The 27,018-nt window shown below is 36.3% G+C and overlaps 1 protein-coding gene and 1 long non-coding RNA gene across 6 annotated transcripts in view; one reads left to right on the top strand and one right to left on the bottom strand.

Moving 5' to 3' along the window:
- The window catches only part of LOC136038006 (guanine deaminase-like), an 86,661-nt gene that overhangs the window by 4,612 nt on the left and 55,031 nt on the right, over nucleotides 1-27,018 (top strand). For 2 of the 5 annotated variants that reach the window (XM_065720927.1, XM_065720924.1), the window contains exon 1: nucleotides 19,836-20,039. The exons of 2 other annotated variants lie outside the window; for them this stretch is intronic. In XM_065720927.1, the coding sequence (XP_065576999.1) occupies nucleotides 19,884-20,039 (156 nt within the window). In that variant the 5' untranslated portion in view covers nucleotides 19,836-19,883. Of the gene's footprint in view, nucleotides 1-19,834; nucleotides 20,040-27,018 lie in introns of those variants that run through there. One more of the 5 variants, XM_065720923.1, reaches the window with a different exon arrangement.
- LOC136038008 (uncharacterized) lies at nucleotides 954-12,198 on the bottom strand. The gene is made up of 3 exons (XR_010620106.1): nucleotides 12,043-12,198; nucleotides 3,985-4,057; nucleotides 954-1,149 (listed from the first exon to the last, which is right to left on the bottom strand). It is a non-coding gene; the product is annotated as an uncharacterized LOC136038008 (long non-coding RNA).

Here is a 27,018-nt window from a genome sequence, read left to right as displayed (position 1 = left end):
TGATTTGATTTTGTTCAGCACTGTTTTAATATACTGCAAAATGTTTGCCTTAATACCCTTAACTTTAGTAGCAGTAGTGATAGTAATTGCACTAGCAGCAGCAGTAGTAGAAGCAGTAATATTAGGAAACAAGTATTATCTTTTGGTTAGCTCAACGTTCCCCATAGTAAGCCCTGTAAGTTCCTACTTCACTCACCTGGTTTTTCCTAAGATATTGCTGATACGCTCTTTTGACAACCTGCATTCAAATGGCATGCTATGATTCAGTTCAACTTCCCCCTCAACATTCCCTCAATTTATATTCATACCCTGCGGTATAATTGTAATATTAGACACATTAGTTGCAGTAGTAGTAGTACTAGTAAAAGGAGTTATAGTAGTAGCAGTAATAGGACTGGTATTCGGACTGTAATAGGACTGATGGTGAATTGATCATCTCCCTCGTCATTCCCAGGAATTTAAAAATTAATATACTCCATTCCTGAGTAACGCCCTTTTGACAACCCGCATAAAAATAACGTGTTTTGATTTAGCTGAACACTCCCCTCAGCATTCTCTGAAAGGTTCACCAGAATGCCCTTCGTGTGTTTGGAAATTAAAGGTCAAACATCCCAACCCTTTACAATAAAATAGGCCATATAAATAATGGACGAATTATATAACTTACAACCCTTGCCCTAAGGGCTGTGGGGAGGGGGATTGAAAAACCCAAAGGCATAATTACTGGATCTTTCAACTATTTGTAACAAAATGGCTATCTCAAAATTTTGATTGGATGTGTTTGGGGACTTTATTGGCGTGGGAAGAGGGCTGGTCGCCCTTCGATCACTTTTGACTCTGAAAAGGGCTCTTGAACTTTCAACTTTTTATAGGAAGTGCCTTTGTAAAAAAAAATATGTCGTGCGCACTTCGCTCTATACTTAGGCAGCGCTATTGTGCTGCCTATGATAAAACAGTCTTCAACAATTTACTTGAAAATAAATACTGTGGTTATAATTTTTCAAAACTTTAAAAATATCTAAGTCCAATGACGTCACTCTTTATTGGGGTATCTATCGTATTCTGCGTGTCTGTTGGTTTTCTGCTTGCGTAGAGCTTGGTTGTCTTAAGTGCTGTCTGAATGGGCAAAGAATCAATCCGTAAACTGGTCTGAAAAGGAAACATTTTAAGGTAACTTTCGTATTCTGACAAAGGCAGAAAAGAATTTATGCTTATACAATCTAAAGAAACTGAAAAGATGAAACTACAAACCCAGGGTCTGACCATTCAAAAGCCAGTTTAAAAGAGAGGGAAAATATACAATTACCACATTTATGAGATTTGAATACAAATAAAACAAAACAATTAATTATTATGTAGTACCTAGGAAGAATGACCACACCAAAGACTCATCATGCATGGATGAAATAACAAAAAGTGTTTCAAAATGAAATTCTAGACCCAAGTTAAAATGTAAATGAGCAAAAAGGATCCCATACATGGGAAAAAATGGCTACCCTTTATACCCCCATGCTCTTTACTCCAAGGTTTCAGCATATTGTAGGTGCCAATTACACTCTCAATAAATTGTATTGCAAGCTTAACTTTAGCGAAAAAATTGGGAGGTTTAGGATAAGGGGACGCCAGTACCCCATCTAATGCACAGGATTGTTTGTTTTTTAAAAGTTTTAAAATCAGTCTTTATTTTGGTTTACTAGAAACCATTATATTATTTTATTTTTTGTCCATTTTTAATGTCATATTCAGGGTTGCCCATATATTAGAAAAGCTGCCATCCCTCAGCCCCCCCCACTCTTTATGGTAAAGTCGAGCTATAGAATACTTTAAGAATGAAAATCAACCCGAAAAAAGTTGCAATCCGAAAACTCTTTTTAGTGGGGAGGCTCTGACATGTTGTAAATAATTTTTCATTTTATGATTCTACATATGTTGAGGTGGGGCAACATTGTAAAGACTTTGACTCCAGAAGATGTCCCTCTCTCCCCCTTTTTTTTTGCAAGTATGCACATAGATGTGTTGGTTCATATCAACATATTTCTTCAATAAGAATAAAACTTTTAACCCCTCAAGATCCACATTAAATACTTAGGCCAAACACATTCTTTCAGATGAAAGGATGTTCAGAGGTAAATATTCCATCCATATTCATTGGAAGGATTTATCATGAAAAGGTGGAAAATTTGACTGTAAAAAGGCCATATTGAGGCTTCCAGCATCTTTCCCCACAAAGGCATCCTGACGTCCTTTCTAATAGCTGGTTTGCAAATATTCAGTACAGTGCAACCAAAAGTAATACTGCATATACGTTCATTCATTTGTATGAACGATATAAATATACTAAAGGAAAAATACACAGCCATATGGGAGAATGGCCTCAAGAGCATGGAGACTATGCACGTAGGTTTTTAGTAGTCTTCAACCGACTGACCATCTTAGGATTTTGATTGATATCTCCAATTTGAATAATTCCTCTCTTAATATTCTGCGACCACTGCTTCAATGGGATCACCTTTAGGGAAAACAGAAGAATAATGTTTTCCTAAGTATGGACCAGCTAAGTCAATGACCCGCCTCCTTTAGGAATTTCTCTCGATGAAGATTTTCAGAGGCCCATCTGATGAATAAAGACTTATATTAGAAAGTACTTGGGTGAAAGAGAGCCCAATTCACAAAAAAAGAAATCAAATTGCCGGAAAATAAGGTAGTAAAATGGGCCAATATACTTTTATTGCTGAGCAGTTTCAAACTTAAAAAAAGTAGCTGGTCGTCAAGTGGCCCATGAACAACGAGATTAGGGCTTTCGTCCCTCCAAAACTCTTTAAATCGCAATGTCTTTTTGCTTTACTGAAAAAAATATGTTTATCGAAAACAAAACAGTTTTTCTTTTATCATTGTAACACTGAAAAATCAAAGAGAAGGTCAGGAATTCAAATCATTGTCATGTAATTTCATCAGTAAATTTCTTGCATACTTGCATACGCTGTAAATTTCTTGCATTCTTCTTCCTTGGAAAATCCATTATTAAGTCATTTATTGTTTCCTTCATCCAAAGTGTTGCCTCAACAAACGATACAAGTTACTTCTAAGATGAACGAAACAAAATCAAAAGGAAAAGTTTTGACAAAAAATATTGTCCTTCCAAAATAATAAATCCAACAGAAAGTCCCAAAATAAACCGTTTTCAGTAAATTGTTGTTATTGTGGATTTTACAGAGGCCTGTCAGTTTGGAACTCGTTTCCTCTTTTAACATATTTCGCTTTTTCACTGCAACTTGTTGTCATGTTGAACTTGTTTATATTACTAAAAATGTTTGAATTGAAAATATGACAAATAAACTAGTTTGTTGTAATTTTTGCCCCTCGTTTTGAGTTTGTTTGGATTGTTGATTAGTTTCTTGTTGTTTTAGGATTCATCTATTTACCTTTTCAGCACCTGTTATCTTTATGTCCGCTGTAACGATAAATTTAAGTTCAGCTCGTTTTTGGTGTCAATTATTTATTTATAGCAATCTCTATTCCGTTAACTTTTACTTCTAATTACTATGACTTCATTTCTGTTGGTTTTAGACTACAATATGGCTCTGTCTTTTTTTATTGCAAAATTACTTTTCAGAAAACGTTTTTAAAATAAACATGTAGAATAATCTAACAAAATACCCTAAGCATGAAAAGAGAAAGGCCAGATGCTCACAGTTTTTCGAGGATGAGATTAAAATAAAAGAAAATCTGAAATTTCTACGGATTTCCTGGGAGTAAGCCAAAGATAAGCTTTAAAAGCATAGAATGGAGCTGAAGTTTCGCCAGTGTGCCATCTTCATCTTCAGATTTCTGCAACCAGTTTATAGGAATTTCAGTTACTGTAGGTGTTACCAGAAGAATATGCTCTGATGCAAAACATTATATAAGATAGCAAAGTATATAAAAAAATTAATGAAGCATATATAAAAGGTACAAGTAATCGGTATTAGAAAAGTTAAAACTTACTCGATCGCTCTTATTAGAAGAGGATTGCCCCTGAGGCTTATCAGGGTAAGAAGAACTGGCCATGTCCATTGATCTGGAAATAAAAGATATTTCAGTTTCAAGTGCAGTAGAGTGGAGCTTGAACTTTTCCAAATGTTGGACTCTTTATCCGCAATACCTACAAACGTTTTCAATTTGAGACCATCATCAGAGCTCCCAAGGACCGTCTTATTGTCCTTTGATTATTATGTAAAAGAAGCTATACCCATAACTAGCCTACAAAAAAAAAAAGTTTTGAAACCAATACTAAATAAGTTCTGATGACTTGAATTGATGGGCCTCTTTTCGCTTCCTGACAGAATTCAGATCGGGCCATGGCATAATTAGGAAATCAGCTCTTACTTACCACCAAACCTCGTTATGACTTGACAACTTCTTCAAGCAAATTTCCTGGTGAAATCGATTTTGGAAGCCCAAATGGGTTGTTTTAGCCACGGATTCCCAAAATTATTTTATATCCAACAACTCCTTCTTGTAGGTGGTATGGTGAAAAGAGTTTAATTCTTTTCATAGAGATGTCAAAATGGACCCGAAAACCAAAAGACACAACTACGACTATTACTCCTACATCAAATAAAAATTGGTCAGATTCCACATCTTCTGGCAAATGTACAGGTGATGATCCTTTAGAGAATCTTCTTGCTGAAACATACAAAGGTTGGATTTAACATGGAACCCCTAACAGTCAACTAGGATACTTTTTCTTACTTTCTTTTAAAGTTCAGTTGAATGATATCTGGTAATTCCTCCTGGAAGAATTCATCATGACGAGAAACTAATCACTCCCATAGACGTGAGATTGCAAGCGGACACCCGAAAAACAAAATTAGGACTCTAGTTACTATTCCTAGACTTCCTGGATAGAAAGTTTTAGTCTTCCTATCCAGTTTTGTTAGCATTTGACCATCTTTTCTTGTCTTCCAGTAGGCGTGAAAATTACAAGACTTGGAAAAAACGCCCCTACCTCTTCTTCCCTCCATTTGTGAGTCAGATAACAACCAAACTTGTTGTGTCTACTTCTGGGCCAAGCCTTGCGTGCATAGAAAATATGAGAAAAATCGACCAGGGTGGAAAATTTCACAAAATTTAGAATTCAAGGGCTCTAATTGAATTCTAAAGATACATTTACTAGAAATCAAGAATATACATACAATACTAGATCTAAGGTCTCCAAAAAAACAATAAATAATATTAATGCTCTACACGAGTTAAATGTAACATACCCACGAAGTGTACTTTTAGTGCTAGAATAGTTCTATTTTACCTCTTGTTTATGGTATCTATTAGGCTAGAAAAAGTGTTATTATCTGGAAATTATAGGAATTTCGGAGAATTTAAGAGGTGCTTTTCTTCTGCAGTCCAAAGTTTCCAGCAGAAAAGAATTTCATTTTTTTTTCTCTAACTGTTACTTGGCTTTACAGGGTGCCACATTGGTCCACGCGTATGACGGTCATTTTAAAACGTAAATTCCAGTATGACTGTATTTGAACAGTGTGCTTGCGCACTGTCAAGCGCATGTGTATGTATGGTGGGAATTAGGAACTGCACCATACGTCTCAAATTTGAACCAACAGTACCGTGGAATGGGCTTTGATTGGATTAAGTGATTGCAAGTCATGACATCAATACTAAGTAATCATGCACATCTCCTATTGACACAAATCTATTGAAAGGGAAAGTGGTAATTTTATGCCTTTAGTCAAAGCGTCACATACAGCAAATGGAAACCACTCTTTTTCAAATCAGAATTTCATCCTATAGTAGGCTCAAATTTAAAACAGGCGGACTCAAATTTGAGACAGATGGTTCAGATGTGTGGTAAATGATCGAAATATCGATAGAGCGGTTTTTCTTCAGAGGGTGCAAATTTCGATTTTGCCATCCCTCTACAACACAATCAATACTGTAAATATTACGGTTTTATTATAGAAAGTTGAAAAAATCCAAGGGAAAACAATGGTACCGGTATGTATTTATTGCAATATATGTTATTTTCCAAAAGTGCTGGTTTTGAATATTGCTAGTAAAACTCACAATTCATTGACATTACTTTTGAAGATGCATAATACTATTGATTTAACAAAAACTTTACTCTCTCAAATATATCCTACAGCCTAAGTCTTGTAAAATGGTAATGGGTTAGGTTAATCAATTTAAAAGCTTAACATTTACAAAATATATCTTTACCCAGTGTATTTATCAAATAGTTCGTGGTAACAAACTTTAAGTGAACAGCAATTCGACACAATAGTGACCGCAACTCTAAACAATAGAATTTTGACAACGACAGTTAAATCAAAAGAAGTAAATTTTTGTGCTGTTTTTACATAAATTTGTGCTAAATTCATCAAGTTTAATGTTACCCATCAAAAAAGTACAAGTCTGAGAAAACTTACCAGAGTTTCAAAAAAGGGACAAACAACCCCAAAAAGTCAAGGGATCTTAGCGAAAGTCACACCATCAGATTCGACATTTTAGAACTATAATGTCCAGGTTTTTGGCCACTATCTTCAAAAATGTATGATTTTTTATTTGTGCCGGAAGAAAGATCACAGATGCGTGTTTATTCGTTGTTGTTTTTCCCCCAGAGGTGATGGTATCGAGCCAATAGTTCTAGATGATCGGAAGAAATTTCATTCAAACAGAAATTAGAAGTTTTTTTTTTTTTTTTTTTTTTAAAGGATGAAAGATCTAAGGGCAACTAGCCCCTTTGCATACCCCCTTTTCTCAAAAAAAATTTCCGATTAAAATTTGAGAGACTTATTGTCCAGTATAGCCAGAAATTTTAAAAACTATGCCTCTGGGGATGATATGACCCCCCCGAGCTCTAGGGGAAAGGGCAAATGAAATCTGTCTGCTGTTTACATAGAGCTTTTGCTATTGGGAAATATGAGAATTGTCTTGGGGATTTTTCATGTTCGGGGGGGGGGGGTTGACTGAAGGGTTCTATGGGGAAAAGTTTTTCCGTTGGAAAAATTTTCTTTTTTGGGGGGGGAGGGGGGTTCTGAGACAAATTTTCTGAGGAGGACGGGATTTTAGGCATAATTTGAAAAACGATAAGTAACTTACAAATAACTTTTTTTAATGAAAGCAAGGAGAAACTTATAGGGGGAATTTTCAGCGGGAAATTCTCCCGAGAGAATTTCAGCAAAGGTGAAGTTGTCCGGAAGGAAGTTTTCAAGAGGAGGAGATTTTAGGTAGCAAAATTTTTCCATGAAGGAATTCTTTGTGTGGGAGGCTTTCCACGGAGGGAGGAAGCAGATTTCCCAGCATTGTTTGAAAAACAATCAGAAATTTGTCCCAATTTTTTAAGAACGACTCCTGAAACACAAAGGTTGTTTAATTTGAATAAAAGCCGTCTTATATTTACTGAAAAACTTTAGTGTAAAAAGTGAGGGAGACTGAAGAGGATGCAGCCACTCTCATTTACTGAATGATTCTTTTTTGTTTTAAGTTTTAATTTTGCCCTTCACTTTCAATTGAAAAAACTAGTTTTTATTTTAATTTGATATTACAAACGCAACAATGTATTTATTACATAATTAGATATAATTAGATTGACGATACGTTAATTTTTTTCTATAAATTGGATGCTCCTTCCAGGAATGAATATAGATGCAAAGACTTCATTTGAAATATCATAAAAATCTTCTTTTAGAGCAACATTTTTCTAACTCTTGTTTCAGAAAACTTGCTCTTGTCTTTTTCTCCCGCGATCTTTATCTCCAAGGCGCAAGAAAAAAATTAGTAGGCACATATACCCCTGGTAATTATCAAAACGGATACAAGCTTTTATTTCTACTAGCGCTGCATTTTGTGTTACCAATTTTAACAATTCAACGATTTGTGTTAAATTCTTTACTTCAATTTCAACGCCCTAATTTAGGTTTTCAATAATAATTAAGTTGTCTTATGACATGAGTCATAAGACACCTGTATCTTAAGAAGCTTATGCACTAATTACGAAGAACAGGTCCTGCTTTGTGTTATTTCATGTCTAAGATGATTGGAAGAGTCCATTAGAAGAGTAATTATTCTTTCCTTTATTATTTTTTTTCTTAACATCTCTCCTTACCTTGCGGGACAATAGAAAAGAATTACCCACGTAAAAGTGAATCACTTCAAATCTAAGATAAATACTGGTTTAAGCAAGAAAAATAGAATAGTGTTCTATTTGAGCGTTATTAGTGTTAGTGTTAATGCCAAATATATGTTGATGCGTCAATTAAGACAAGTCACAATAGCAAAAACGATAATTTGCCTGGGAACAACAAATGTTAGTTTTTATGGCACTTGGTATTAACCAAGTGACATATAGCAATCTCGAATTCTGTCGGTCTGTCGGTCCCGGTTTTGCTACTTTAGGCAATTCCAGGTAAGCTAGGACGATGAAATTTGGCAGGCGTATCAGGGACCGGACCAGATTAAATTAGAAATAGTTATTTTCCCGATTTGACCATCTGGGGGGGGGGGGAAGTGGGGGGCGCGTTAAATCGGAAAAAATAGGAAAATTGAAGTATTTTTAATTTACGAACGGTTGATCAGATCTTAATGAAGTGTGATGTTTGGAAGGATATCGTGTCTCAGAGCTGTTATTTCAAATCCCGACCGGATTTGGTGACATTTGGGGGTGAGTTGTGAGGGGGAAACCTAAAACTTGGAAAACACTTAGAGTGGAGGGATCGGGATGAAACTTGGTGGGAAAAATAAACACAAGTCCTAGATACATGATTGACATAACCGGAATGGATCTGCTCTCTTTGGGGTAGTTGGGGGGGGGGGGTTAATTCTGAAAAAATAGAAAAAATGAGGTATTTTTAACTTACGAACGGGTGATCGGATCTCAATGAAATTTGATATTTAGAGAATATCTTGTCTCGGAGCGCTTATTTAGATCCCGACCGGATCTGGTGACAATGGGGGGGGGGGGTTGGGAGGGGGAAACCTAAAATCTTGGAAAACACTTAGAGTGGAGGGATCGGGATGAAACTTGGTGGGGAAAATAAGCACAAGTTTTAGATACATGATGGACATAACTGGAACGGATCCGGTCTCTTTGGGGTAGTTGGGGGCAGGGTTAATTCTGGAAAATTAGAAAAAATGAGGTATTTTTAACTTACGAACGGGTAATCGAATCTCAATGAAATTTGATAATTTAGAAGGATATCGTGTCTCAGAGCTCTTATTTTAAATCCCGGAAAGATCCGGTTACGTTGGGGGGGGGGGGTTGGGAGGGAGAAACTTAACACTTGGAAAACACTTAGAGCGGAGGGATCGGGATGAAACTTGATGGGAAAAATAAGCACACGTTCTAGATACATGATTGACATAACTGGAACGGATCCGCTCTCTTTGGGGTAGTTGGGGGGGGGATAATTCTGAAATATTAGAAAAAATGAGGTATTTCTAACTTACGAACAGGTGATCGAATATCAGTGAAATTTGATATTTAGAGGGATATCGTGTCTCAGAGCTCTTATTTTAAATTCTGAACAGATCTGGTGACACTGGGGGGTGAGAGTTGGGAGGGGGAAACCTAAAACTTGGCAAACACTTAGAGTGGAGGGATCGGGGTGAAACTTGGTGGGAAAAATAAGCACAAGTCCTAGATACATGATTGACATAACGGGAATGGATCCGCTCTCTTTGGGGTAGTTGAAGGGGGGGGGGGGTAATTCTGAAAAATTAGAAAAAATGAGGTATTTTTAACTTACGAACGGGTGATCGCATCTCAATGAAATTTGATATTTAGAAAGATATCGTGTCTCAAAGCTCTTATTTTAAGTCCCGACCGGATCTGGTGACATTGGGGGGAGTTTGGGGTGGGGGAACCTAAAATCATGGAAAACGCTTAGATTGGAGGGATCGGGATGGAACTTGGTGGAAAAAATAAGCAGAAGTCTTAGATACGTGATTTGCATAATTGGAACGGATCCACTCTATTTGGGGGGGGGGTTAATTCTGAAAAGTTAGAAAAAATAAAGTATTTTTAACTTATGAAGGAGTGATCGGATCTTCATAAAACTTCATATTTAGAAGGAACTCGTGACTCGGATCTCTTATTTTAATCTCAACCGGATCCAGCGTAATTGGGGGGGGGGGGGCAGTTGAGGGGAACCGGAAATCTTAGAAAATACTTAAAGCGGTGAGATCAGGATGAAACTGGATGGGAAGAATAAAAAACTGTCTAACACACGTGACTGACATAATCGGACCGGATCTGCTCTCTTTGGTGGAGTTGGGGGGGGGGGGTAATTTTGAAAATTGAGGTATTTTTAACTTACGAAAGGGTGACCAGATCTTAATGAAATTTGATATTTAGAAGGGTCTTGCGTTTTAAAGCTCTAATTTTAAATTCCGACCAGATCCTGTGACATTGGGGGGAGTTGGAGGGGGAAAACCGGAGTTCTTGGAAAACGTGAAAATTGGGTATTTTTATTTTACGAATAGGTGATCGGATCTTAATGAAATTTGATATTTAGAAGGAATTCATGTCTCAGAGCTCTTATTTCAAATCCCGACCAGATCTTTTGACATTGGGGGGAGTTGGAGGGGGAAATATTGGAAAACACTTGGAGTGGAGGAATCGGGATGAAGCTTGGTGGATAGAATAAGCAAATTTCCTTGATACGTGATTGACGGAACCGTACTGGATTCGCTCTCTTTGGGGGAGTTGGGGGGAGGGGTTCATTGATTTGGCGAGTTTGGTGCTTCTGGACGTGCTAGGACGATGAAAATTGGTGGGCGTGTCAGGGAGCTGCACAAATTGACTTGATAAAGTCGTTTTCCAAGATTCAACCATCTAGGGGGCTGAAGGGAGAGGAAACATTAGAATAAATTAGATATTTATAACATACGAGTGGGCGATCGGATCTTAATGAATTTTGATATTTAGAAGGACATCGTGACTCAGAGCTCTTATTTTAAATCCTGACCGGCATTAAGGCCCTTATTTTCCTTTTAAATTAATCTATTGATTCATAGAATTTTGCTAGAGCTCATACCATATGATCTCTTGGCTCTTAGCTCTTCTTGCCTCGTCAAAAGTGCCACATGAGCTCTTAGCTCTTGTTGTTACTCAAAGCTTATCACCTTCATTCTACACATTAACCTTCATAGCACAAATAATGCCCTGACCTTGGAAGGTTTAAGGGGTGCTAATCCTGCTCCTCTTCACTTTAAATTTGACCTTACTGTTCATTTAAATTTCAATTCAATTTGGGAATCAATTATTCAACTATACATAAACACAAATGTGCATAAAGAGAACATCTCCAAATAAGCTGAATTTAGTCGATTAACCCCTTCAAGAATAAACTGAAAATTACTATAAGTGTTAAATCTTGTTATGTTCGGACTAGCAGACTCGTGCAGAAAGAGGGGAGAGGAGCTCCATCGAACCAAGATAATTCCATATCTACAATTTAATTTTTTTACAATAATCCGTAAATTCAGTCTCTAGCATAGCCTGTTCTAAATTAAACGTTAGGCTATAATAACAAATGAGTAGTATTGTTCAATTCCCCATTGAGCACTATATCAAAATATAATAGTTACTACCGCAACAATAGCGTACCACACGCAATTGTCACATGGCACATATCTGACCGTCTAAGCTCTGCCTATATGTGGCCTCTTGTGGGGTAAGATGTAGCCAAGGTGACTTACAAATTTTACTGATTTTTAAAATTGGCATTATTGCGCATTATGAGCCAACTGTCGATGAAAACTAATGCAAGAAATGCCGCAAATCAACATAATTGACAAAGTTATTTATACAGCTTAGGTTTATATTCAGCCCATCAGAGGGGTTGTCAGTTTTAACGGAAGTGATCATTATATATGGGAACAGGGTTGATAGTTGGGTGAAAAAAGACTATCAAACATTCTTTTCTAAGTTACACATCCCTGACCTAATTTTCTGTGTACGTGCCGGTTATGCTGCCTTTTCCCCTTGCTTCTATCTCAAAAAAATTTACGTTAATTAAAAAAATATATATATACATAAAATTCACATACATGGTTGCGTAGCCGACACAATGGTTCATTTTCTTGCAATTCACTAAGCAATTAAAATACCATTAAGTCCCAAGTTTGACCAGCACTGACTGAGGTATAATAACATCAGGTGAGACTACATGTCAAAGTGAAACTCGCTATTTTGGCCTCCGTCAAACGTATAACATCTGCTGAATTTGCCATAAAATTCAATTTATCGGTACATACGGAGCAAGTTGCCATAGAAAAAATGAGTGTCACTTGAAGGAATTGATTTTTTTTACCGACATTTTACAAAATCGAAACTAGAGGGGATGAGGTATCCTTTGAACTGAAAGACTTCTCGAAATATCAATAGTCTCCCCCAAACATTGTTTTTCATACGGTTCCCTATTTTTGGAGAACTCAGAGGAAATTACTCAGTTCCAAAATCAATTCCTATCAACATTTCAAAGTTTCAGTAGTCTATATAACCTTTTAATGAGATATTCTCCCGCAGCTTTGTTTGGCCCAATATGAATGGCTTGTTGGTGTCTAGCCGGTCAGAGAAAAAAATTTAGACCTATTTGGGGATTAATGAATCAATAAGACATTTTCCTTATTGCCTTTGTCTTCATTAAGGTCTCTTTTGTCCTATTCTTCATATCCCGTGTCTATTCCAATCTTAGAAAATAGAATTTTCTGGTTCAGTTGTAGGCGCCCATGCCAATACAACCAATCTTCAAAATATTTTTGTTTCGATTAAGGTCTACCTGACCCTGTCTTCTTGCCCTGTAAGTTACACGACTATTCAGGAACAAATAAGTTGGACCAATACTCGTATGTCACGAACCGATACGTTCACAATATATTTCAAATTTGCTTTCTGAATGAGGGTTGTCCTGATCAGAAAAATTATGGATGTCGTTTATAAGCCGATTGGAGAGACAAAATTTAACGTCCCGTTTCAGCGGTCCCGAATCAAAAATGTTCTAAGACTAGTAACTGGTCTGAACAAAAGCGTGCAGAGTAGCTAATTGGAACAAAAACTTATTTACCATTTTTGGTTGAAAAAAAAAGAATTGCCAGATTTTTCTATACGCAGGGCTCTCTTTGATCTAACAGTTTCGAGATATGAGTTTCAAACTATTAATAAAAAAAATTTTTGTCTTTATTTGGGCGAACAAATATTTAGGAGATTTTTTTATACTCTTATCTCTTGTCCTAGACATAATGTTCGAAATCCCCTTGCTGTCCCCAATTACTATCTGATAGTTTTAAGTCAGAACCCTCCTCCTTAGTCGTTCCTGACATATTAAAGATTTGCTATTTTGATAGTCAGGGTGAATATTCCGTCTTTTGAGAACGGCAAAGAGGTTGTCCCCTCCTCAAAGCCTCGCTCTTTACGCTAAAGTTTGACTCTTTGTCACAGCTCCTCTTTATAAAACAATTAAAAACTTTAGCGTAAAGAGCGAGGCGTCGAGGAGGGGACAACCCCTTTCATATACGAAATAATTTCTATTCGTTTTAAGTTTTAATGTCGCTCCTTACTTGCGGTTAAAAATACTTGTTTTTTTTATTCAATTTCTGAACGTTTTTGAATTAATGCATGTCTTGATTGACTTAAGACAAAAAGTCAAGATATAATATTGAAAATCATACCATCACGTTCAGCACATCAGATAACCATTCTGTAGAGATTTCAAGCTCCATTCCACAAGAATATGGAATTTTGTATTTTTGCAAGAAGAGATGTCACAGATGCCTGTTAGTTTTTTTTCTCACCAGGGGTGATCAATAGTTCTAGAAGATCGGGAAAGGGCTCGTTCAAAAAACCACAAGTCCTAGTGCATCTTTATGTGAACAGAAAGATTGGAGGGTATCTAGCCCCCCTGCCACGCCCATTTTCCTCCAAAGACATCCAATCAGAGTTTTGAGATATCCATTTGATTCAGCATAATTGAAAGCTCTATAAACTATGCATTTGGGGGTGATATGAACACCGGGCTTCCTGGGGAAAGGGCTGTAATTTGCACATTGTTCACATATAGTAGATTATATTTGGAAATATTCAGAAATTTTTGGGTTGAATTTTTCTGCGGGGGAGATTTTCATGGGAGAATTTTCAGCGAAGACGAAAGTTTTCGTAAGAAATTTTCAAAGGGAAATTCTTACACAGGGTGGGAGGACGGGAATCGCTGGCGTGAATTTACCGACCGATTGGCATGCTTTTTCTGACCGAGAAACAGTCAGAAATTAAATTTTAAAAAACAATTTTTTTGAACTGAAAATAAGGAGTAACATAAACTTACAACGAAAAGAAATTATTCTTTATATGATGGAGGCTTTCGCTTCATTAATCCTCGCTCTTTACGTTAAAGTTTGGCTTTTTTCACTATTCTTTAAGAAAGACAGCTCAAAAACAAGGGCTGTTGAATTTTGATGAAAAGCATTTTCAAAGAAATTTAAGACTTTCGCGTTAAGAGCTAGGGTTAAGGAAGGGGCAACCCTCACATATACAGAATAGTTTCCGTTTGTTTTAAGTTTGAATGCTGCTCCTTACTTTCAGATGAAAAATCTTTTTTATTTTTATTTATGTTTATCAGACAATCAATCTAGCTTTACTAAGCGTCACTAGTTTTGTCTCATCTAAAAAACTCTTCACGCTAAAGATTATGAGCAGTTTAAAAAAAACTCCTCATTCTAATGAAGCGGTCCTTGTGTTTCAGGAGTCGTTCTTAAAGAATTGGAACAAAAGGTCTAACTTTAGCGTAGAGATTGGGATATAATGGAGGAGGCAGCCCCCCTCATATGCGAAATAATTTCTGTTCGCTTTATGTTTTATTGTTGCTGCTTACTTTCAGTTGAAAAAAATCGTTTTTTTCTTATTTAGTTTCTGTTCGTTTTTCATATAATTTCGAGAAACCTCCCCATGGAAATATCCCAGCCATGAAAAATACCTCCTTGGTAAGTTGAAGGAATCACCTCGATGCTAAGTCTGAAAATGATCCCACGGGAAATTACCCCCCATCAATTCCGCCCTTGCTGCAAATACTTCCAAGAAAAATTTCTTGCGGACGACTCCGCCTGAAAAATTCTCTTTAGTATAATGTCATTAAAAAAAAATATTATTTTTGTTTACTTTGTACTCATCTTTACATTCATACCAGAAACCCATCCATAGAAAAATACCGCAAAGAAATCTAACCCCACTGAAAACTTTCTCCTGACAATTCCCTTAGAAAATCTCCACAAGCCAAGTTAAACCGCCAAAGAGATAAATAGAAGCATAAAACGAATTTTGTATAGAAATTCTGGCAATTTTCCCTCGTGTAAAATTTCCTCTTGAAAGCTCTTCCCCCAGGAACTTTTCTAACAACGGAAAAGTCTCCCCATAGAAATCCCCCCCACAAGAAAATTTCCCCTCCTGAAAAATGTACGTATAGTTCCCAATAACAAACACTGTATGTGAACAATGGGAAAATTTCCTAGCTGTCAGCCTTTCTCCCAGGGGTAGTGGAGGATAATGTCATACCCAAGGACAAAGCTATTGGACCTTTCAACTATGCTGAACAAAATGATTATCTCAAAATTTTGATCAGCCGACCTTAGGGAAAAAGGGGCGCGTGAAAGGGGACTGCTATCCTCTAATCTTTTTGGTCACTTTAAAAAGAGCATTAAAACTTCTAATTTCCTTGTCAATAAGCCCTGTTCCTGTCTTCTAGGACCATTGGTTCGACACAATCATCCCTGGGAAGAAGAAACAAAAAAAAAACAACAAAAAAACAACTAACACACGGTTCTCTGATACGCTGAATCTGATGTTGCAATTTTCAATAAGATGCCATTACTTAGGGGGGGGGTGTTTCCCCCTTTTTCGAAAATAAGGCAACCATTCTCTGGCTTGTAACTTTTGACAGGTAATATTAAACTTAATGAGTCTTACATATTTGGAATCAGCATTAAAAGTTCATTCTTTTGATGTATTTATTGTCATACAAAAATTTGTTTTTTATAGTTTTGGTTACTATTGGGCCAACTCACTCCTTCCAGTTCATAACCACGAACTATTTGATTAGTGTTGATGTTTTATATGCAGTGACTTTTTATACATAGTATCTATCTTCCTTTGAAAGCTAATTGTTAAATAAGTTATTGTTCCGTCCGTTCAAAAAGTTGATTAAACAAACGAAACAGGTTAGGTGAAAAAATTGCATTGTCCATTTAGAAGTTTTATTATGTTATTAATTTTACGTTTGACTGAAATAGAATCAAAATGAAAAATTCCAATAGGAAAGTTTCTTTCAAAAATACTACAAAGGGTGAATTGAAACTTGTGGCCAATTTTTTTTCGTCTATTTTTTTCTTACTATAGGGATGAAATCATTGATCAAGGTGGTACTACTGTATTGTTAGAAACTGATTAAGGCGGGCTTGTTGTTTTAACACTAGTTTGAAAATTTTTTTTCTTCTTTTACAATGTCTTGACGTTGCATCAATTGTTTTAAGATTTATTTTGTAACTAAAAGTGTTTTTTATAAACTTTGAGGAGCTTAAATAATTTAACAGATGTGGGCCAATCAATAGGATATTGTTATTATTGTGTTGCGAGAGCAACACTTTGGTTTTGTCCCGTTTTTTTTTTTTTTTTTTTTTTTTTTTTTCCTATGCCGCCGATCTCAGCTTATTCCTGGAAACTGGTAAGGGTCTAACCTGTGCGGTTTTTACGGAAAGTGTGGACCTCAGGCCGGATTGATGAATATCACATTACATTTTGGAAAGCTCCGTAGAACTCTTGCCTGGGGCCAAAAAGGATGGTTTTTGCTTGTCCTCGAGCCAGAGCCTATGGTGTGCGAAGTGAAGTGGAGTTATATAGCCTATGTCAGAGAGGAGTATCTGAAGTTGTGCAGCCAAGCTTTCGTTTCATCAAACCATGTTTCTGCTTTCGAGTGGAAAGCTCCGTTCTAGCAGGCAAGCAGGCAGGCACCAGTTTCAAATTGAAGATGGACTAAAATCTATAAGTGTTAAATATATGCGGTAGTTCCCCGGCCCCACAGCCAATATATCTTCTTTGAGTGATAAATAGAAAAATTTACAGAAACAAAAAAGTGCGATTTTCCCACGGGTCCGAAAGTGCTGCCATCTATTGTTTCTAGCCATTTCTGTTCGTGATTTCAGCTGACTTTACCATTCTTTTTTTTCTACTTGGGATTGCAATAGGGAAATGGTATCAGATATACCTCTTAAACTTTAAAAGTTCTCTCATTGCTAAAGAAATTAGAGCTTATCCTTTGCTCCTTTCTAAGTGGTGGTGTTAGAAAGTTGGCCTCCGGCAAAAAAGTCAACTTCTGAACTAAGACAGATAGAATCTTTTTTTCAATGACAATCGATAGAACTTGATGAGCTGATCAAAGTATATGTCATCCATTTTTTGTTACAAAAATTCCTTCATGACATACACCAGTTTGAAAGTTTCAAGGGGTTGACAACTTCAGTGGTAAGGTACATACTTGAACCAAAAATAGGCCGATACCAATTGTGAGATATGTAGGGGACTTCCAAGCAACAGTCGATTATTAGCTTATAATCATCTTTGGCAATGAGGGGTTTGCAACTTTTGCTGATTGGTGTACCTATTATCTGTTTCTGGTGTAATTGATGGTAAGAACAACTTGGTTCCCGATTGTAAGACATGTAGGGGAGTTGTAAGTAATAATCGGCTGTTAGGCTACAATGACTTCAGCGACAAGGGGTTTGGAACTTTTGCTAGTTGGTGTACCCATTATTTGTTTCCGGTGAACTTGGATGTATATCCCGGGAGAGGGACTTGTAAGTAAGAATCGGTTGCTAGAGGAGGCTCACGAGGGGCTACAAATTTAAGCAAATTGGTACACATCTATGGAATCAGGGACCCATAAATTTCCTGTAATGACTCGCCATCCAATAATAAGCGATCCTGGATGGCGAGTCATTACAGGAAATTTATGGGTCCCTGATGGTATTTTGATCCTGAAAAGTTACAGATAGCTTTATAATACCAACTAGATTACATAAGATAATGTTCCAAGTTTCCATCCGTCACGATGTCTACGATTGAAAAGGATAAAGTTCAACCGGCTGCAAAGTGACATTTAAGGGCCTAGTAAGTAATAATCGGCTGTTAGTGTGGACCTCGGGCCGGATTGATGAATATGACATTATATTTTGGAAAGCTCCGTACGACTCTTGCCTGGGTCCAAAAAGGATGGTTTTTGCTTGTCCTCGAGCCAGAGCCTATAGTGTGCAAAGGATAAAGTTCAACTGGCTGCAAAGTCAATTTAGTCCCTTCTTCCAATATTTTTTTTTTCAACACTGAGGAATAGCCTTTGATCATCTGATTAATGATTGTGTTATTCTTTGTCTCTCACGGAAGAGGGACTTGTAAGCAAGAATGAGTTGCTAGAGGAAGTTCATGAGGGGCTACAAATTTGTGCAAATTGGTGCACATTTATGGTATTTGATCCTGAAAAGTTACGGATAGCTTTATAATACCAACTAGATTATATAAGATAATGTTCCAAGTTTCCATCCGTCACGATGTCTACGATTGAAAAGGATAAAGTTCAACTGGCTGCAAACTCAATTTAGTCCCTTTTTCCGATATTCTTTTGCTGTTGTTTTTTCAACGCTGAAGAATTTGATCATGTGATTACTGATTGTGTTCTTCTTTGAATATGCCGTTTTGAAAGCTTTGATAGTTTTGACAACTTCAGCATTTAACCGATAGCGAAGAAACAAAACCAAAGTGTTGCTCTCGCAACACTTTAATCGGCAAAGCCGAACAAAGGTTGCCGCAACACTTCACGTTGCCCAGGCAACGTAGGTCTAGTTAGAATTAAAATCTGTTTCCAAATCAGTAAGATTGTAATTGTTGGTCAGTATTGTAATTTTGTTGACCGCTCTATCAATTTTAACGCTATTGCTTTCATTCAGGTAGTTTAACAATCTTTTTCTTTGTTCACGATATGAAGCTGAAAGTAAATATAATATTTTCGTTAAAGTTCTTTCCGCCGCAGAACTCCTTTCCTTTGACACAGAGTTGTTTTGTTCCAAATCCCAGCAGTATTTTTGTTTGACAACACTGTGAAGATCACAAAATATATTACCCTAGATATTTTAACTAAAGCAGGTCAAATAGACTGACTTGAGATATCTGCAAAATTCTAAAAACTACTGTCATGCTTAAGCAAAAATAGACCCTCAAAGATAGAGTGTTATAGTAGGAAAATAAATTTTCATAAATAGCCTGTATAAAATATAAGACAGTTTAATTTATAAGGATTTCTTATCGATCATGATATAGATAACTTTTAGTACGCGATTACAATTCTCTGCAAAACTCAATCAAGCTCAGTTTTCGGTAAAGCGTTAGTTTTCAGAATTTAACAAATATTGAAAAATATTACCAGTCGTTTTTTTTTTTGGCTAGTTCTGTAGTTATATTTTGTGTAACAAAGCAAAGCTCTTTATAGGCTTTCAAGTGGTCTTAGGTTTGTCAAATCAGTGGCATCTCTTTCGACAGAAATATCTATTCTACATGATTGCCCAGCAAGTCTCATCTTCCTTAGGAAAAATGATATTTCGTAATTTAAACCAATAGTGAACGTCAGTCTTGTACCTGTCTAATATGCGCCGCCCGGCGGCCTCCATGTCGCCTCTCAGTCTTTTGTTTCACATCTATTAATTTCTCATTCTATTTACTCAAAATAAGTTTATAGTCGTCATAAATCACATTAGCATAATTTTTTGTTGGCTAGATACACGGACAAGGAATCTAAAAGAAAAACAAATGATTAGTCTTTTTCTTTAGTTCATAGGCGACGATTAGCTTATAATAAAAATAAATGGATATTTTAGTTTTTAAAGGCACTTTGGTGCATTATCGGAAATTTCATATGGCAAAAGATAAAGAAACCAAAAGCGAATATATCGATAAAAATCTTATGATCGGAAGCCGAATGACAGTTGAAGAAAAGGTGATAGGAGTCCAAAACGGAAAGGTATTTATATTCTTAAAGTATTCCGGCACCGACGTGTAGGCACGTACGCTGGATTTTTTTACAGGAGGAGGGGGGACCAATAATGAGTTTTTTTAGTAATAAAAATAAAAAGTGCCCAGAAACGCAGAAAATTTTGAGTTGTCGATGGCAGGGGTTTGCCAAAAGCCTCCTTTTCGTATGTGACTGCAAGTGTACGTGTTTGCTGTAACTTTATAGAGATTACAGAAGCAGTTACAAAAACCTAGAAACAAAGGCAAGAGGGTATGAGCCCAAGACTATAGCAGGAATTTTTAAGACTGCTGAAACATTTGGTTGGCATTAAGAATTACCGTACCTGAGTTGTCTTATAGTAATAAAATGTATTTTTGCAGCAGCATATTATTTATGAACTGTGCTGAATTTTGCCTCCTTCCAACTTTTTTTAAGCGGAGCCTTTTCAGCTGAAAGCATTTATTGGTTTCAGACCCTCTTGAAGATGTTGGATTATTTTCAGACTAAAATTGGCTTATTTTGTTCCCCTATTTTTCCGGGATTTAATTCAATATCTTTTGTTGAACAGATTGCTCCTTCATTGCTTTTCAAATTCACAACAATTAGTCCACATCCCCCACTGAACACTACTGTTTGCTTTTGTGATCACTTTTGCTCTCCCATTGTCCCTGGATTTGTTTTAAACCTTAGGTCGACTAGATTACTCCTTCTTTGCTTTACAGATTTACAATTATTACCCCACATCCTCCATTGATTGATCGTCCACTATTGTGATCGCTTGTGCTCCCCTTCTGTTCTGGAATTTAGTTGAAAATTGTATGTCGACTAGATTATTACTTCCTTGTGTACCAGATTTGCAACTATTACTCCGCAACCCCCTGTCTCAATCCTATGAAGAACTACGATGGCGTCTCATAAGAAATCAGTACCAACTACTGGTATTCGGAGGATTTTGCCTTATTCTTGGAAATTCCTTTTAATTTGCCTTTGGACCAATCTTGGGTGAGAATCTCACTAGATACTCTTTTTTTGTGTATATGCAGTCCTGTTGATCTTAGAATTATTAAAAAAAAACGGATTTTTGCAAAAAGGACGGTACTTGTATATTATGCGCCACTCACTCAAGTTTACGCTGCGTAAATTTTGAGAGAAAATCGGTTTCTTCGTTAGTTTCTTTCAGCTTAGCATAAGACAAGACAAAGACAAGTGAGAGAATAGGTGGGAAATACATACTTTTGGGCCATATATTTGCACATTGGGGCGGGAGGTGGTTGTGGGGGTAAAGTATTTGGACAGTTTGAAATTAGAAAACAATGCTTACTTCATAATAGTAGTGAGGCCTTTTGGGATTCCACCGGACCCATAGTCACTGCTCTTTTCTTCTTCACCGTCAATCACGAAGTAGTTTCATGGCGATTCCCTCAAGACGCAGCTTTCGTTAAATTTCTTGAAGTTTCAGTCGTTTCCTTGTTATTTAATAGAGATTGTTTTTCTTTAATTGTTATGTTAGTTACTTAAAAAAACGTAAAGGTGTAGGAAAACACCTTCAGGGCCCCCGAGTGGGGAAGCCTCGATCGTAAAAAACTGATCTTTGTCCAATGCTCACTTATGAAGATGAGATAATCTCACGCGACTTGTTTTGTTCTGAAGGACCTTTATAATCTAGCATAAACAGATATTGAAAGTCAACGACACATGAGCTGTTATATCTTATGGTTCTCTTACCTCAGTATTGAAAGAGATTTCAGTGCATAAACATTAAGGGTATTGTTCCTGGCATATTGTTTAGTAGTGGATGCTTTTCGACTATTGGATATTGAAGACCCTAACAATGGCGAAACGAAACTCAGAGTATCTAACGCAGCAGTAGAAATTACAAGGGGCTGTTGGCTAATCCTAGAATTAGTAGAATGGGACGAGATGTTTGCAAGACATGTAGTATCATTGAGCAAATTCAAGTTGAATTGAACAGTAATGTTGTGCAGCAAAAGTGAATATAATGTACATTTACAAGACGGATTAGCTGCAGTAGTGAAATATATTGAAGACAATGATCTGAATCAACATATAAAAAGGAGCAAGTTTGTAACTATTCCATTTCAATGTTTTTCCTATTGGATATCTTGCTGGTGACCAGACGGCAAAAAGAATCTCCATTCTTTGCTAGTCTATAATCGGCAGTCAGAGTGTCAGGACTAAGAATAAATAAAGTACTCAGACAGAAATTATAGGAAATCTTGTTAATTCGGAAAAAGGTCAATGTTAAATGATGATTTCAAGATCGTCGGTGCAGAAGAGAATCTTCACTCAGATAATTATTGACAAAACTATGAAAAGTGAGTCTCCATCTTTAGATCTTCTTCTTTACTGACAACAGTGAAAAAATGTTTTACACATGTCCATTATGTTTGTATACACATTAGGTAGCTGGCCATCCTGTGATAAATGTACTACTATTGATGACTATGACGAAAAGTGTTGATTTTGCAGTTCATCTAAATTGCCTAGAGGATATGATTTGCAAATTAAATACTGTAATTCCTATCTTGAACACATTTGTCGCTCCCACGCTAGAGGTTTTTCTATACTCCAAATTGTCACTATGATAAGTGCGATCAATTGAAAAACATTCATCCTGGCATGATTTAAAAAAACCCTAAAAGTGATTTCAATTTATTTTTGAGATACTGGTATTGCCGTGGTTTTAAAATGTTTTTGGAGGATTAACCTGGTCAACGGTTCAACTGCTTGGATAAGAAGTGAGTCAGGGTCTTATAATATAGTTATTAAGATACTGGCTACTATGGCTATAAATATACATATTTTTATTTGGTTGTTACAGGCGATGATTCTTCATATGAGAATATCGTGTATAACATTGTTTCAAATGAACAAATTGAAGCAAGTTCATTTTATAATATGAGTCAAAATAGTATTATTGACTTTACAAGGAGATATAATAAAGGTGAAATTACGTTATATTGTAGAAAATGTGACCCTGACTTTGCATGCCAAGATGAGTACAAGCTAAATCCTGACAATCTGCCTCTAATTATCGTTGTCGATGGTTATTTATACTCGGAAGAAGAAATCTGAAGAATGAATACTTTTTTGTACATACAAGTTTAAATTAATAAACAAATTCACAAACGTTTTTAAAGAAAATTACTCTTAGTGCTCTAAAATTTATATTATAAGGGAAGGACAGGATATTTTCAACTAGAAAGTCGCTCAATTGAGGATTTTCTACAGAAATGCTGAGAAACTCACTGTAAATTTATCCCCGAAGTTGAAAAATAAAATATACTAGTGTATGAAAGCAGCAGGTTTTGATCAATAAATCTTGAACTCGCAAATGATTTTAAATAATACATTGCCCACTTTGCATAAGTAAGCTATAGATGTGAGGCATGTAGAATGAATACGGGATCGAAGGATCGAAAAATAGGCCAAAATGATCGAAAAATTCAATATTCGCTGCTGTCGGAAGGATGCAAGGCCAATGACCCGTCTGTACAATTGACGGACTACTATTAACAATAATAATGGTATTGTTAGCCCATTAAATACGTTTGAGGAAATCCTAGAGTATGCAAAAGGATTTGTATTTCGACATGTATGGATCCAAGTTGAATAAATTGATTATTTTTTTGTGTTCATGGTGCCAACTCTAATGGAACATTTCTATTACGGGTAATTTCCTAATAAGTTTCAAATTGATTTAGCGAGATTAATAATATACTCTCCGTCAGCAAACGGAGCTCAGTCAGCTCCGTCACCAGCTCAGCAAAAGTACCCTCTAACTGAACAGTGCCTTTTCGGACAATACTTATATCTTGAGTACGAGACAAATCCAGTGCAATGATGCCATGAGTTTTTGAAAACATTGCATCGGTTATACCGTTTTTTCAAATAGTTGTGAATCCTGATCTAGGGAATGCGCTGCCAAATCATATAAAGTCCTATAAGATTTATCAAAGGATAATTGTAGAGTGGAATTACTTTTATTTCACATACAACAGATGAAAGTCCAAACATTTCAAACCTGTGTGGGCAGTTTCTTCATGATCCAATTGCACAATTATAGTTTACAAAAGCCGAAGAAAGTTTTGAATGAATTTTGTCATTGATAAATGCAGATTGGGTGTAGATACGGGAACCTGTAGCAGTATATCGTTGATTCGTGACTGTTTGTGGAACCTACACTTTGATATTATTTCCAATAGCTCTTAATTTTCCATTGCCAAAGCAACAAAACTCAAAACCTTTTGTTTTCGTAAACTTTATATCAATTTTAACATTGGGAGGCATCAACTGAGGTATATTAAATATTTTGGGATTTATTTTCCCAACAAACAGTAAATCACTAGTTGTTGTCTCTTTAAGTATATTGGTAGTGTCAGTGTCTGTTTTACATTCATATCCAATGGCTAAACCTCCCTATTTCTAATAGTACTTTGGAGTCATCAGCATGAATTGGTTGTAACTTGCATAGTTTGAAAGGTTGTTAAGTGTGCTCACCAACGTTTCACTGATATAGACACTTACTTGTCTAAACAAATTGTGTAGACTGCAATTTTCATAGGATAACCCCTTGGTAGCACTTGGGTTTTCATTGTTAAATTTTTTGATAGTCACATGTAAATCTATAAATGTCGAAGCCCGGTCTATGAAATAGACTTCTTTGGAATAAATTTGAAAATGAACGTTTTCAGAGAGCAGCTGTCGCGGATAAAATTATTCAAAGTAACCACGTTTTACATTCACATGAAAATCATTGGAAACTTTCAATGATGAGGTGACTGAGGGATGAGATTGCTTTCTTTTTCTTCTTTGACAAAAGTGATGTGTTTCACTTCTGACCTGAGTAGAGACTGATGAGGGATAAGGACTTTCTCGCCCTTATTGAACCTTTTCTGCTTTGTTTTTACTTCGATCTCTCGTCAAAGGATCGCACGCTAGACCTTGAATGTCTTAAAAACTTTCTTTAAAATCCTGACAAGAACCCCGATTATGCAGAATAGAGTGCGCAAAATCTGTTGCAACCAGAGCAATGTATTTATTAGCCAGTGGTTTTGCAGAGCAAAACAACTTAGCAGACCAATTGCCCAGGCCATAACCCAACGTTGACGAATGAACCCTCTTATAGTTTATTCCATGACCCAGTTTTCGTGGTGTAAGAGCAACAACCTTGCAATCAACGTCAGGACAAAAAAAATTGGTTAGCTATCTCGCTGAATGAGTCGTAAAGCAAATGTAATCACAGCCTCACCTTTTGTTATTGAGAAAGGACCACCAAATTCACTTCTAAATGTTAAGTGACTGAGTGTCAAATATGGAGTGTTTACTGAAATATATTGAAGGCGATTTAAATTATGGTGGTGCATGTGCCCGTGAGTGGATTTTTGTTCAAGAGGACGCTGGAGGGGGGCTTTGCTGTTACCGATTCTCGATGTCTCAACAAAGGACGCATAAAGAAACATAAAATTGTCCGAAAAGAAGCCGCGTGGATAATGTTCAAAAATAGCATTTTCCATCTCGCTCATGGTACCAACAATTTTACCCTTGATTATATTCTGTTTAAAACCAAGAACAATTCTCCATGAACAAACCATGGAATGGTTTAGCTCTTTATTTCTAGAGAATATTGTTTACAAGTCCCGAAATTATTGAAAGTAACAGTGAAAAAAGCTACCACCCGCTTGAACAAATCGTTTCTTTTAAAATTCTTTCCCTTCTTTTTGTAAGCTAGGGCACATACAAGTGAAGAAAGTTGCTTTGTCTGTTGCATAGCTACTTCTGAAAATGGAACATTGTCTTCAGTTAAATTTAAACAAAGCTCGAAAGGGAAATTAATGAATCCATTGTCAGTACCATGTTTAAGTATACCTTCATAAGCCGCAGTTTCGAATTACCTACTATGGAAAATAAATGCCTGTTTTCATTAGTGTCTTCAGTACCATGATAGCAACCAATGATCCTTCTTACTGTTCACTGGTAGATATATGGTATATTAATTGTCAAAAATATCAGTGACTACCCGTAACTCTTCGGATGTGTTTTGATTGAGATACAATAGAATGTTACCATAGGGTTTATTTGTGAGCTGATTGTATGCCAAGAGTAGAAACTTTAATTCACCGGGATATATGTTTTTCTTTAAAGTTATGAGTGAATATAGATGATATAGTAAGTACAATTCAAAGCAAGTGTTCTCATACATTTTCTCTGATGATAGAAATGGTGGAGAAGAATGGTTACACAAATTTTTTTCTGGTGCGATTGGACCGTGAACAACTTCAACCTCTCCTATGACAATTCTTCAATGGATTGCTAAATCATCAAGAATCAACCATAAAATTAGTTCAATAATATTAAACACGTCATGTTCCCGTGTAAATTTTATGTCGGGTGCAATAGTCTTTATTTTATCATAGGACTCTTACAGTATGCTATAGCAATTGTAGGTATTTTTCGGATTTTCGAAAAACATTTTATCAAGATTCTGAAGTATTTTCGTTAAAAGTCATGTTTTGCCAGACATTAATGACCCGCATGGAAATGATCTGAAAAGTTGATCTGAAAAGCTTTAAATTGATACTTATTACTCGTCTCAGTGTCAAAATACAACTAACCGAGCCTAGCCAAAATCTGTCGAATATATACCTATGTTCTAAAAGAAAGAAAATAAAGTAAATGTTTTCTTTAATACTAATAAATGCACTATCAATATTTTTTAAACATATTTGCATAATGTCTTAAACATAACAACATAACTGTGGAAAACAACATAAAAACTTGACTTACTTTACTTAATGCTCCTACCGAAATGCTTCCGGCGTCGATAGTGATGCTACATGGCGTTCCGTCATTTGAGAGGATAGAGCCAAGGTATTTAAAATTTATAACAATATCAGCTGGTTTGTCACTGACCATTAGAACTGGCGGGGGATGCGGTGAGTTACGAGGTTCGACAAACATCACTTTG

Source organism: Artemia franciscana, chromosome 17, assembly GCF_032884065.1.
Source record: "Artemia franciscana chromosome 17, ASM3288406v1, whole genome shotgun sequence".
NCBI classification, from domain to species: Eukaryota; Metazoa; Arthropoda; class Branchiopoda; order Anostraca; family Artemiidae; genus Artemia; species Artemia franciscana.
Note: the sequence above shows the minus strand (reverse complement) of the source record. Positions and strands in the feature narration are given on the sequence as shown.